Here is a 14,771-nt window from a genome sequence, read left to right as displayed (position 1 = left end):
TATGCACTGTAGTCAGATCTGTTGAGAGATCATTTCTGATAGGATGCTATGTACTCCAGTTTACAATAAGCTTGTAAAATGTAAGCACATTATACACAAAGGAGTTAACAGAACGTCGCCATGCAAAGAGTGTAGTACATAAGCACTTGGCTGCTATTTAACACTAGACAGCTTTAATTCAGGAGAACGGTTTTTAGAGGCAATATTTACTGATAATAGCCGAGCATTATGTATAACACGAGCAACAATCCCTAGGGTCAAATTCAAGCATGATAAATACTTTTGTTCACACTTCAGTTACCGTCTTTTTTTTTTTACAAGAAAGGGTTTAGAAGACAAATACAATAATCTTATTTGTTCTGTGCTTCATACCTCCAAGGGCCTGTAACATTTACCTAGCAATATGACAGTGCCACTGCTCTATAGTGAAGCATAGAATAAATGCACATAAAAGGTTTTGGCTCAGAAAATATGCCCTGCAGAAAACCTGTGAGCCATTTTAAGAGTACAGGATGGCTGCTATTACCTTTTAAAACCCTCATCGGTGCATCTGTCTGATTTAGCTTCCCTTGCTACTGGGGAGCGGACTCCAGGCTAAGCTTTGCCTATCTGTTATTCTCCATTCTGACCTTCAGTGTTTTCTTCTGCCCAATAAAGATATCAGCGGACACATTGTTATAATACTTTTAATATTAAGCATTTGAAATAGCTGACATTTTCCGTTTACGGTACATTAAAGCCAGGGTAAGACAGATGTGATAAGACAATTCATTTGGAATTTGTGAAACTGGGAATTTCTCTCTAATAGTTAAAGCTGAACCACACCGCAGCTGAGCCCCATAAACCGAAGGACACTATGTAATTCATTTTTAATATTCAGAGCAAACTCCCCCCATCCATCCATGTCTCCATGCTTTATTTTGATGTGAAATAACGTTGAAAAACATCCCCTAGCATATCTGGCCATGTCCATTTTGAGTAAGAGAAAAATGATTCAAGTAACATTTACTTCCTGGAATCCATCTGCCCTTATCTCAGACATGTAGGCAACCCTCTCCTCCTGAAGACTCCTGGGATGTATGACATAATTTGCCTAGGCCCTGAAACCAGGAAGTAACTGAAGAAGTGTAAAATAAAATTTGAAACAAGTAAAATATGATATACATTTATATGTATTTACTAATGCTAGCAGCATAAGGAGTAAAAATAGTTCATGTTCATTGAAAGAGTGAGGTTCTGCTTTAGAATTGAGTCAATTGGTTAAATAAGAAAATCTTTAATAAAAATGTATTTGGGGAAAAAAAAAAGAATATATCAAGGAATCTTTCACATGTGCAAGCATTCTAAACACACTTGTAAAAAGCGATCTTTGGTAAGTTGATTTTCCGAGGCCGTCTAAAATTTTCAGGAGGCGATGTTGCTGCCTCCTGACTGCAGCTACCTGCATACCTGCTTTTTTAATGATTCCAAGAGAGATTTTTTTAGCAGGACCCAGATCTGTTTTTTCTGAGCAGAGGAGTCGTCCGCTGATCTCCCGCTAAGCAGAGCAGGCCGATGTTAGGTCCGTGTCTGCTCAGTTTATACAGAGAGGACACGGACACATCCTGCTCTGCTCTATGAGCCGTCATAAGTAAACAGACTGCCTGTCCGTTTACACCCGACTTCCCTCTGATCCGATCTAGTGAACAAAAAAGGGAATGGATTCCCTTCCGTTTTTTTGCAAGATCACATCAGAGGTAGTTGTGTGTACATAGACACAAGTCCGCATACATCTGACTGACCATAGAGGAGAATGGAGGGACCGATCGGGTCTGCCTTAAAAAAACGGACAGGCAGACCCGACCAAACCTCTCGTAGGAAGGGGCCTAAAATACCTTAATTGCCAGCAGAGCGTTTTTTTTTTTAAATTTTGTAATTCTAAGAACTCAATAGGACCCAGCAGACCTAGCCAAGCGTGTTGTGTTGGAGAACCCTTGACATCATGCTAAAAGAGTATGTGCTTCCAGTAAATCTGTAACTGTGGGCAGGAACAGAGCAGATGGAAAAAGGAGCAAGGGATCCCTTGACACTTGGGGTATAATGGGTTATACGGTGGTTTATATCTTGTCAAATAGGAGCAATGAAGTATAAACAGAAGGGTGAATGGATCAGTAAACTGATAAGAGAATAATTGGTGGCGGATTGGAAACCTCTTCCAAGGTCTCATTATCAATTGGACCCAAATCGGTCTCCTCCAAAACTTTCTAAGTCCGGGCTCATGCCATGGGGTCCTGAAAAGTGGAAAAAGATAGAATTTGGCAAATTTAATTCCTTTTTAAGATACAAAAAAACTGAGTTGCTCACCAGGTAAGATCGGAGCTAAAAAAAAGTTTTTTTTTTTTTTGGGGGGGGGGGGGGGGATCCTTTTTACTTTATTTGGCCGTAGCTGGAATTGCCTTTTATAAGATGCATATCCTAGGACAACAGAATGCATTTTTTTTTACCTTTCGAATAAAAACTGCCTGCACCAATCACTTCAATGCTTTGTGAGAGAGCCATCTGAAACAAGTGGACAAAAACAACCAGGTTGTGTTTAACCACTTCAATACTGGACACTTTTATCCCCTTCCTGCCAAGGCCAATTTTCAGCTTTAAGCGCAGTCACACTTTGAATGACAATTGCGCAGTCATGCAACATTGTAGCAATATGACATTTTCATAATTTTTTCACCCAAATACAGCTTCCTTTAGGTGGTATTTAATCACCACTGGGTTTTTTAATTTTTGCTAAATAAAAATGAAAAATACCCAAAATATTGGGAAAAAAAAAACAAATTTTGCTTTGTTTCTGTTATAAAATTTTGCAAATAATCTCTCTTTTTTTAAATGTAGGCCAAAATGTATTCGGCTACATTCTTTGGCGAAAATAACCCAAATCAGTGTATATTATTCAGTCTGCAGGAAAGTTATAGGGAAAAAAAAAAAAAGCATTGCGCTATTAAAGTGAAAGAAAAAAAAACAAAAAACATATGCATAGATAAGTCTAAATAGTCAAAATATACCGTATATATTACTCGAGTATAAGCCGACACCCCTAATTTTACCTAATTTAAAAAAGTGGGAAAACTTATTGACTCGAGTATAAGCCTAGGGTGGGAAATGCAGCAGCTGCTGGACCCAACTGGACCACTACAAGATACAAAACAGGGGCTGCGGGCATAGTACAGGAGATGGCGCAGGTCATAGTATAGGCATTGCACAGGTCATGGTAAGGGCATGGCACAGGTCAGGGCACAGGTGATGGTATAGGCATGGCACAGGTGATGGTATAGGCATAGCACAGGTGATGGTATAGGCATGGCACAGTATGTACAGGCATGGCACAGTAGGTATAGTCATGGCACAGGAGATGCAGTGATGTGGGCATGGTACAGGAGAATGTCCTGTACCATTCCCACAGCACCGCATGAGGAAATGCAGGGCCTGCGGAGGAGTCTCACTTACCTGTCGGTGAGCCGCTTTCGATTTAAAAATCGCGCCGCCCAGCGCCAATACTACTTCACCGCAAATGCGCCGCCGATGCTCGGAAAAACCCGAACACGTTCGGCTATTCCCGGGCATGCCGCACATGCGCAGTGACACGTCGGCGCCAAGCGGTGCCATTTTTAAAAACACAGTGAAGCCAGTGACTCGAGTATAAGCCGAGGGGAGCACTTTCAGCATAAAAAACATGCTGAAAAACTCGGCTTATACTAGTGTATATACGGTAATGAAGACAAACACGTGCCCCAGAGAAAGTCCTATCATGACGAAACACATAAGGCAGAGTTACTAGTCTTGTCATTGTGCTACCCGGTAGTTGAGGCGGACACCATTTTACCTGCGCGGATGTGCAAGGTTTATGCTTATATCTCGTCCGATTTGGAGAGGGTTACTCTTTTTTAATAAAATATAATTTCTTAAGGTTTTACACTATGTAGGGTTTTATTCATTTACATTACGCTGTGGGAGTTTTTGGTCCTCACTATGGGTTGCATCGGGAGATGACACTTCTGCTGTATCTGCGATACTTGCTGGAACATGCACACTAGAGTTAAAACCCCAAAGCATACTTGACCTTCCTGATAGCGGGTCCGGTTTTTTCTGGAAAGAATATACCTTATCTGTTTGGCGGTGGTCGACCTCTGGAGGTGGAGGAGGAGTGCTTAATTTCTGACCCCTGGCTACAAAATTCTCCAATTCATGTTTTCTCATAATTTTTTTCTTCTTCATATTTTGTCATCACTATTTTTGGGATTGATAGCAATTTGAGACTTATTCAATATTGAACACTTTTTTGCAAATGTTTTACTTTCATAGCACACTTTATTTTTTCTTTTTTCTATTTTCATTTGTGACAAATTTCTCAGTTGGGTCTGCAGCTTTTCATTATATGATGTTGACGCAAGCGCAGTCAAACTATTGATATGTATATCTGAAAATTGAACTATCCTGATGTACTGAAGACCTCTCTCATTTCTTGAGGCCCAAAAACACCAGGAAAGTACAAATACCCCTAAATGACCCATTTTTGCAAAGTAGACAGTCCAATGTATTTAGGAAGAGGCATGGCAAGTTTTTTGGCAAAGTTTTTAAAAAAAATTATGAAAAAATAAATAAAAATGGCGAAGGTGACATGTCGTCGTTTGGAAAGCAGAGGGAGCGCAATCGGAGTCCCTCTGTATCCTTAAGAGTTCTTATCTACTTGCAAGATTGTAAGTGTTTTTAATCCTTTATTTTGCAAATAAATGTTATGTTATTACACCATGGAAGCCTCTCTTTCTCGTCTCCCTTGGCTGTGAATCCTTGAGGTGATGCGGATGGAGACTTAGCATACCTGCCCCCCCTTTTGTGTGAATAACTACCTCTGATGTGGCTTAACGTTGTGGTGGAGATATGTTAAATTTTGGATTAACTCTATTTGTGAGTTATATACTTACCTCTGGTAAGTAGGCATTGCTACTGGTGGTGGATTTAGATACATTATTAATTTTGTGGGAGTCCCTCTGAAGAGCGATCCACAAGTTTTTCACGTGTGAATCACTTTGAGGATTATGGACAAATGTGTTAAATATATGCACAATATGGACAATATATGTTTTATGTAGTGCACAGCAATTGTTTTGCACTCATTAATTACATTGGCGATTTATGGACATTATTTTTTCAGCACTATACGCAGTTATTTATATATTGAATCATGATTTATATTTATGCATTTTGATGAATATTTTTATGCATTTTTTATCTATTATATATATCCTCCTCCGTGATGTTGTCATGGAGGAGTGGAAGAGGACTCCAGTGGAAACCTGTGAAGCTCTGGTGAACTCCATGCCCAAGAGGGTTAAGGCAGTGCTGGAAAAAAATGGTGGCCACACAAAATATTGGACACTTTGGGCCAATTTGGACATTTTAACTTAGGGGTGTACTAACTTTTGTTGTAACTTTTTGTGTCAGCAGTTTAGACATTAATGGCTGTGTGTTGAGTTATTTTTTAATGGGACAGCAACTTTACACTGTTATACAAGCTGTACACTCACTACTTTACATTGTAGCAAAGTGTTATTTCTTCAGTGTTGTCACATGAAAAGATATAATAAAATATTTACAAAACTTTGAGGGGTGTACTCACTTTTGTGAGATACTGTATAAACAATGCTTATATATATATATATATATATATACACACATACATATATACACACACATACACACAATCTTTTCAGCACATTCCATATCAGTGCTACTAGATGTAGCACATCAAAATGGCCCCAAGTGCTGCCCCTCTGTTTCCTAGTTGGAGAGCTGCTGTACTCGAAACACAAGAGTCTGGATTCAAGTCAAATTCTGGTATTTATGGTAGTTGCATTTAAATTAGGTTTCATGATTTTGTAAGAACATCTTAACTCCATTTATAGCTCTTTTAAAAATCTGCTTAAAGGCCAAGTTCACCTTTTTTTTTTTCTAAATTCCAGCTGTACCAATGTTCCTCTGTTGCAGAAAGGTCTCTCTATTTTCTAAAGCAGGATTCACCTCAACCTCCAGCTTGTTCTATACAAATCTCCTGCATTATTTCCTATTATTCTTCCTTTGAGACATGAAAACCTTTATAGTATGGATAGACCGATTATTGGCAAGGCCGATATATCGGTGGCCGATATGCACTTTCCCCCGATATATCGGTATCGGCCCTGGAACTGGCCAATATTTTTGTGACGTCACTCTGCCTTCTTAGGCCACCTCCCTCACCTTGGACAGCCTCATCTGGAGTGAAGACTAGTCTTGCGTGAGTGTATCACAGCCATACACCCACCCACAGCAGCCCGGTGCCAGCCACCCACAGCCACAGGCCCTGTACCAGACAGCCAGCTACAGCCACTGTACAAGCCAGCCACCCACAGGCCCTGTACCAGCCAGCCACCCACAGGCCCTGTACCAGCCAGCCACCCACAGGCCCTGTACCAGCCAGCCAACTACCACAGGGTGCCAGACAGCCAGCCACCCACAAACAGGGTGCCAGACAGCCAGCCACCCATGGGCCCTGTACCAGCCAGCCACCCACAGGCCCTGTACCAGCCAGCCACCCACCACAGGGTGCCAGCCACCCACCTTCAACAGGGTGCCAGACAGCCAGCCACCCACCACAGGGTGCCAGCCACCCACCTTCAACAGGGTGCCAGACAGCCAGCCACCCACCACAGGGTGCCAGCAAGCCAGCCATTAAGCATTAAACAAAAATTAACATGTTCAGTACCAGATTTGTGTCAAAAATTGTCTTTATTTTTCAAAACATTACATGTACAAAATATCGGCCCATATCCGCCGATAACGATACGTTGTGACCAAAATATTGGTATCGACCTTGAAAAATCCATATCGGTCTATCCATACTTTATAGTGAGGAAGTAGTTTGGCAGCTGACCTCATTAACACACACCCTACACCTGCCCTTCAGTTCTGTTAGATTTCTCCTGCCCACCTCTGTACTTACATGCAGATATTGTCACTGAGCACCCTTCTCCTTGAATACAGTCTCTTCCTCTGATGATGTATCATTTTGTACCTTTGTACTTTCCCTTCTTCTTGAATAGATTGTTCATTTGACAGAGTGTGCAGGAGCAATCACATAACAGCCTATGTGGAGCAGAGCTGCAGTATTGAAAACACAAGAAGTCTGTAAAGCTCATCATACAATGTTATTGTACAATCTTCTTTGGATCTACCATCAACTATATAGTGCAAGGGCCTGCCAGACTGGATACAGAGTTACTGGATAGATAGGCGTGTTCTTCTATTGTATAGTTTTGATAAATCTAAAGGAAATTGTACAATTAGATTGTATAGTGTATGGCCCCTTTATAAGCCTAAAATTAACTAGTTGTGGTTTTGGTGCCATTAGTTGTTAAATGCATTTTTCAACTCTGAAAAAAAAAAAAAACGTACTACAAAACACAAAGTAAAAAAACGTGCATATCATAACATGCCATGAGCAACTTTGCCGTGTGTAGGTCAGCCTATTGAAAAATCAATGGGCTGCCCTATGCGTGCTGCGGGAAAAAACATGCCAATAAATGTGCACTCCCACTACACTGTGTTAATGGGGCCTAAATGTAAAATGAGTGTGTTTACACAAAAATGACTCCCTCTCATGTACTTGTATAAAGCTGGCCATAAACTATGCAATCTGATTGTACAATCTCTACAATTTCCTTAGATTTACCAAAAATATGGAATAAGATGACCCACCTCATCAATCAATTCAATTTGTCTCATAACAGACAGATCCTTGCACTACATAGCTGATGGTAGATGTAAATCAGACTGTACAGTGTATGGTAAGACGTAGGAAAATGTATGGAAATAAAAAAAAGAGGTCTTATAGTAATGAGGGAGGTCTGGTCCAAAGAGGTAAACATGCCCTGTTCAGTGATGCAGTAAGGGCAGTGCATGATGCGATATAAAGTTTCCTGGATGGTCACATGATGCTACAGGAAGTGATGGGCTCGGATATATTCTTTTTAGATTTTGAACAGAGAGGTGCAGATTCAAAGCTGCCATTGAGGTAAGTGGGAGATAAGCAAATTGGGATGGCTTGGCCAGAAAAGACATTAGAACAGGCTTCTAATTATTATAAAAAGTGAAACTCTGCCTGAAAAGGTGAACTTAGCCTTTAAAGTTGAGCTTTACGAGAGCCATAGCATGACACACAATTAAAATATTCACAAGATGTCCCAGATTGTGCGAGGACAGGAATATACTCAGCTATTTTATCACTCGGTTTTACCTGAGATCCACAAAAGAGCAGCTACTTTCAAATTCCAAGCCATCGCAATCCTCGTAGATTTTATTGGCTGTCTCTGGGGAGTCACATTCTACCACGGCATAAAAGTACTTCAGCCGACTAAATTGATATTCACGCAACTTCTCCTTATAAATGCTGAAATAAACATAAAAAAAAAACATCAATCTAATAAAGCTTGTGCCTTTTCTGAATACAAAAACAGACAACTTTATTTTTAATGCAACCGAAAATTACACAGTTCCATAAAAATACAGCTCTCCCCATTTCTGCCAGATATAAAAATACAGCCCTCCCCATTTCTGCCAGATATATTCTTACAAAGGTGAGGCAAAGGAAACTTCTACTGAGAGAGGTATGCAGAGTTGCCATTACAAACCTAAGACTACTAGTTGTGACCTCAGACCTCCTGATCTGTGTGCCTGAACTGCATCTACGCCTCAGACACTGGTAAAGCCACTGGACTAGCAAACTTAAATTTAACAAGGCAAGTCAACAATGTCCACCTCCATATTCTCTCAGTACAGGTGTTCTATAACCCATAACAGAAGCATGCAGCCATTGCTCAAGAAAAGCTAGTTTCTTGGACTTGATGTTCCTCCGGTTTAAAAATTTAGTGGACCTAAAACAAGTGTACTGATCGCAGGTTCTGATGTCACTTTCCAAGTCAATGACTGAGTGTTAAAGCCAATACACCAGCGTGGAAGCCAACCAACATTACATCAGCAAATGCATTGCACTAGAGTTCAGCTTAACCCTCTTCCCCCACTACAGATTCCCGCTCTACCACACTGCCATCTCCAACACATAAAGGGGAAAAAAAAATCAGTGCAAGACGTAAAACCAATTTGTTTTGACCATGGCAAGCAGGTTAGCTTGATAACAGCAGAGATCTTGCTATCGATTTATCCAGCCAAATTGGCCCAAAATCCAGTCAAATTAGCCAAAGCTGAACTCCAGAAATTACACAAAAAGCAGCCATGCAATGTGCACTATCCACCTACCCTGCAAGGGTTAGATGCTCATTGGGTTTAGGTGTAGAGGAATAGCTTGAATTCTTAACCTATTCCTCACTCCAGCAGGCTTCAAGTGCTCACCTTTTCTCTCCAACACTCCAGGTTGTGGGCAAGCCCTCACCATCCTTACATAAAATGCAGGAATTTTGGTCCTGTAGTGTACATGATTACATCAGGATTCAACCGCTGGCTGCAGCGCCTCAGAGAAGAGGCCTCATTGAACCAGTCGCACAGTGTAGAGGAAGACTGCCACAGCGAAGAATGGCTTAATAGGGTATAAAAAATACTCAGGTGGATGCCGTATTATACCAATGCTGCACTGGTTCCCCCACCCCCGCACTGAGAACACAGCTGATCACTAAGTTCTCCCATCTGCTCAGAGTAGAGAGCCGTGACTGTCAGTCACCAGCACTCTGCCTCGCCAGCACTCACTGGAACGCTGGGCTGCAGAGGGAGCAGCTGGCTCAGGCTCCCAGCAGCGCAAGCCCAGGTATCTGGGTGGATCCTGACTGGAAAATCGGGAGCTTTCCCAGGCCCAGACTAGCTGAGTGACATCAGCCTACGGCGGGCTTTAGCCCCCTGTCGGCTGAAAACAGGTCACAGGAGTGCAGAATGAAATTCCCTCCTTTGATCCAAAAGGAGAAGTAGGGCCAAAATAGCTTTAGGTATGTATAAGTTACTCCTTTACCCCTAAAAATAATAAACATTTATAACGGGGAAGGGCCGTCCGCAAGGGTGTTATTTGTGCAACTGTCGGAGTTCCATAATAATGGAAGGCAGAACCATTAACCCTATTTACTACCAATGTGATCAACACAGAAGTGAAGCATAGTGATCACAGGTTAGTTTACAAAAGCTTTAGAAGTTTAATACATTTGACAACTTCTAACAAAACATGAGCATGAAATTGCATTGAAACAGTAAAAATCTTAACATTTTTTACAAATATATATATATATATATTTTTTTTAAGAAATTCTAAGTAGGCAAATTAGTCCCTGAATCAAATTAACTGACACATTTCAACGCTTGCAAATTTGGTCTAAGCATTGAGGCTTTAATGACCCCTGGTCAAGAAGGGGTAAATCAATAGCTTTCACCATGTTCTATACTTAAAGAACTTCTACAAAAGCGAGTTAGGATTTTTGTTCAGAACATCAAGAGTTACTGGCTACCATTGCTCTTTCATACTATGAGGATGACTGAACATTAAACTGGTTTGAGAGGCAGATGGTCAGCATCATTAAAAATGATGATTAATAGCTGGCTAGACAAATAGTACATAAAATGTGTACATAAAACTTCATGTAATTTACAAGTCTTACAAAATACAGCAACATTAAGCTCCATATTTCTGTCGGCAGCACCCCACTGTGCTAATTACTGGGGTACAGCTGCTTTCTATTACAGGCAGAAGGTTTCCTCTACGTGCAGTGTTAAAGCCGGCTTGTACTTAAGTTGCAAACAAATGCTGTAAATGAGGCGGGAGAGCAGCTATGGATCATAATTGTTCTTTCCAGGACCAATGTATTAGTCTAACCTATAGGTCCCTGTGCTTGTCCTGTATGCCTCTATACCCTTTACTTATCATAGCAAAGCAACAAGATAAGGATGTACAAGTGTCGGCAAGCGTTGGAAGTGGTGGCAAGTCACCAGCAACAGGAATAATAGAGGGGGAAGAAAACACTCGCTTTTTACTATGGCATTGTTCCCTCACTGGCTAAACCAGTGTTTCTCAACTCCGGCCCTCAGGGCCCACTAACAGGCCGGATTTTAAGTATTACCTTGGGGAGATGCAGACTAGAAAACTGCAATAACTGAGCAGCAAATATTATCACCTGGGATGTATTTCAGTTTTCTTGCAAACCTGGCCTGTTCTTGTGCCCCAAGAACCGGAGTTGAGAAACACTGGGCTAGACTAAGAAAACTTTGCTCTTTGCTAGTGAGAGAGATTATGAAGTTTCAGTCAGAAGCCGGTCGTGTTGAATGAAAATGCTGGAAAACCACCATCTGATCAGCGCTGGCAGCCAAAGGGGGGGGGGGGGGGGGGCAGTCCTGCTTTCAGAACTCGAAAGCTCAGCGGGGAAGATCGCAGCACTGATGTCACTAAGAACAGCAACCTCTCGCTTTTTTTTTTTTCCTTCAGCCCACTTGGTTGAAAAAAAAAAAAATAATAATTTTTGTGTCTACCTAGCTTAAAGTACAACTGTAGGCAACACTTTTTTTTTCCAGTTTGGATAGAGTGAGGGAGGGTTATAACCCATGTAAGATTTTTTTTCTGCCATCTGTGCTCCATTGAGGAGATTTCCCTTCACTGCCTGTCTCATAGTGAAACAGGAAATCCCTGCAAATTAAGGGAATTCCTTGTGGACTGGACTCACAGGTCATCAGTGCCCCCATTGGAAGATTTCTCCTCTATTACTTTTCTGGGGACAACCCAAACTTTGGGATTTTCTTTTACTTTCACTGATAATGGTAAACCTGACAAATAGGAGGAATCCCCCTACTGGGGGCACGGACAAGCAGAAACAAGAAAAACTGACAGCTGTTCTAGACCCTCTTCACTCTATCCAAAACTAAGAAAAAAAAAAAAAAGTTTTGCCTTTAGGTATAATTTAAGGCTAGACAGACTTAGCTGTCATCACTAAATCATCACTGCAGACCTATCAAGAGATGAGCTGTCCAATAAGGGATCAGTATGAATTAGTCAAGCTAACCTGCATGGGCATTGGGGCTTTATATCCTCCTTCCAAAATACTCTTAAAATGCAATTGTCAGGATGGAAGAATAAAGAAGCTGCTGTAGCTGACTTGTTTTTTAAAGTGCAGTATCCAGGGCTGTCATCCTTAGAACCAGACCAAGATTCACGCACTTGACCTGTTGTACACAATCTTGATTCAAATAGGTAAAAACTTATTGCACAATTCAATGCACCACTTAAAAGTCAGCAAAGGCAACTCCCATAAGCCTATCCTGGCAGGTTCCTTTGAAAATAAGATATCTGAAAAAAAGAATAAGTGTATTGCCTACCTTCCCTAGCCACTTTCTTTGCAGTATTCTGCTTTCCTTAGCTCTACAGGTGCCCTTTAAGAAGTAGATCACATACCCCTGATCTTCTGCAACATCTTCTGAAACATTCTTCAATTCCGAGGGTCCGTGAAGTTCTTCTTCCTTCAGTCTTTTCTTTCCAAACTCTGAAGGATAAATCTGAGGGATTCGACAAATTGGTTACTGAAAACTGAAGTTCACTTTTTAGTGCAATACATGCACATGCATTCTTCATGTACAGTATCAATGCAGTTTGTAGTGTATTTATAGCCAAAAACTTTCCAGTTTGGGGTATGGTACGAAACCATTAAAACCCTTGTTTGTTCATTGTGGTTTGTATAGGCATTTAGAAGACATGACAACATTTTACAGCTGGCAATGGAACAAGAGGATGAGGGGAAATCTTATGAGGATACCTCTTCTGCATAGTGCAGCTCACAGCAACCTTAAATGCAAAGCAGCATGCAAGAAAATCTCAAGTAGATTTTTTAGGTTATGCCCTGACAAAAAAAAAAAAAAAAAACATTTCTATGTAGAGAGGAGTAGCATAAACTTACCTGTACATTTTAGAATGTTTACAAAGTTAAAAAAAACCATGAAAGACAACAACCCTCCAAATCAGGCACAAATATTAAATTACTCAGTGTGCCTGGCCAGGGTTGAATTATCACTGAGGCAAAGATGTAGGTGCCAAGGCAATGTTGCATTGTGGGAACACAAGCTGCAAGACCACATGAATCTAAATGTTCTCAGTTCTGGCTATGTGAGGAACCTTACCATCGCTTATGTAGAAACAATGAAGCTAGCTTAAAAACGGACCACCTGGTTAGATAGGTTATACATAAACTTCCAATTGAAGGCAAATGTCTTACTATAGTAAATGTTTATATTATCCTGAATCACTACACTAGGGATTTTATTCATGAAATTACCCTGCTTGCTTTGGAACTGACTCAGACTGACCGCTTGAGGGGGCTGGCTAATTCAACCCCTGGCTCATAGAATGGCAACTTCGTTTGATCGAATTGAATTGTAGAGATGGAAAAATCTGACAGCTCTTACCTACTCCTCACACTCTGACTCTCATGGTATTTCTTCTCTTTTAGGGTATGGATTTTGCCAGCACCGACCTAATATCTAGGGTGGCGAGGTGGAATACTTACCTAGAGGAATTTCAAACCGTACTCCACTGTCCATAGACCTTTGTGGTCCCTGTATGGAAGGTATATAGCTGTAAAGATTGAATCCCTACTGGTTGGATGACGAAATTGTGATTAACTCCTGCTCCATAGCCATTTCTCACTTTTGGCTGGACAATGCATAAACCTCCTATTCCTTTGAGTGGGATGTCTTTAAGGCCATATTATATGGCTCCTTAATGCCCAGGACAGGGACCATCCTTGAGAAAATACTAAGTACGTAAGCAAGGTCCTGTTTCAGGGATATCAACCCCCCCCCAATAGGTAGATATTTTTGGTCTAGTTGCTACACTTGTATTATATGCAGGAAAAACGTTGTTCTTGATTATAGTTTCTGATTGTACAGTGTTAAAGGTTGTACCTCTGAGTATTGTACCAATAGTCCCTTTTTTTAAGATACACAATAAAAGTTTAAACTTAAAAAAAAAAAACACACAAAACAAAAACATAAGGGGGCTTGGTGTGATCCCATCAGGCGGAGTTTGTCCCAAATAAGCCTACTTACCTTAAATATCTACATCTTACAGGCCAAGCTATCATTTAACTAGAAACACAGAAAGCATTCGACAGTGTTTAGTGGTCATATCTTCTACGGGTCCTCTGCAAATTTGGATTTAGGCAGAATTTCCCTAAATGGGTGACTATTTTATATACGAGAATAAGGATGAATACCACCATCTGTGATCCATTTCATATTTTCAGAGGCAGGGCTGCCCCCTTTCATCAGCTTTGTTTGCATTAGCTATGGAATCTCTCATGTTGATGCTAAGAGCCTCCGCAACAATTAAGGGTTTCAAAATCAACACACTAGAGCAGGGATAGGCAAACTGTGGCCCTCCAGCTGTTGCAAAACCACAAGTCCAATCATGCCTCTGGTGTCATGCTTGTGGCTGTCAGAGTCTTGCTATGACTCATGGGACTTGTAGCTCTTCAACAGCTGGAGGGCCATAGTTTGCGTAACCCTGCACTAGAGGAACATATATTCCTTTATGCGGACGATACCCTGATATATTTAGAGAATGCCAATCAGTCCCTCTTGCATTTTTTTGGAACCTTTTTAGGTGAATTCGGAATATTCTCTGGCTTCAGGGTTAATTGGGAAAGTCCCTACTATTTCCCCTAGATTCAGAGACCAGTATTAATATACTTCCTGAAGTTGATACAGCAATTTAAGGTGGTATTAAAATG

At 40.9% G+C, this 14,771-nt stretch overlaps 1 protein-coding gene across 1 annotated transcript in view; it reads right to left on the bottom strand.

Annotated features, from left to right (window-relative positions):
• The window catches only part of ESF1 (ESF1 nucleolar pre-rRNA processing protein homolog), a 128,575-nt gene that overhangs the window by 83,116 nt on the left and 30,688 nt on the right, over window positions 1–14,771 (bottom strand). Inside the window, exons 5-6 of the mRNA XM_082252471.1 lie at window positions 12,443–12,543; window positions 8,306–8,458 (exon numbers count right to left, since the gene is read on the bottom strand). Of these exons, the coding sequence (XP_082108597.1) occupies window positions 8,306–8,458; window positions 12,443–12,543 (254 nt within the window). The remainder of the gene's footprint in view (window positions 1–8,305; window positions 8,459–12,442; window positions 12,544–14,771) is intronic.

This window comes from Pelophylax lessonae (genome assembly GCF_965119305.1).
Source record: "Pelophylax lessonae genome assembly, chromosome: 3".
NCBI lineage: Eukaryota > Metazoa > Chordata > Amphibia > Anura > Ranidae > Pelophylax > Pelophylax lessonae.
This window is presented reverse-complemented; position numbering and strand designations above follow the sequence as displayed.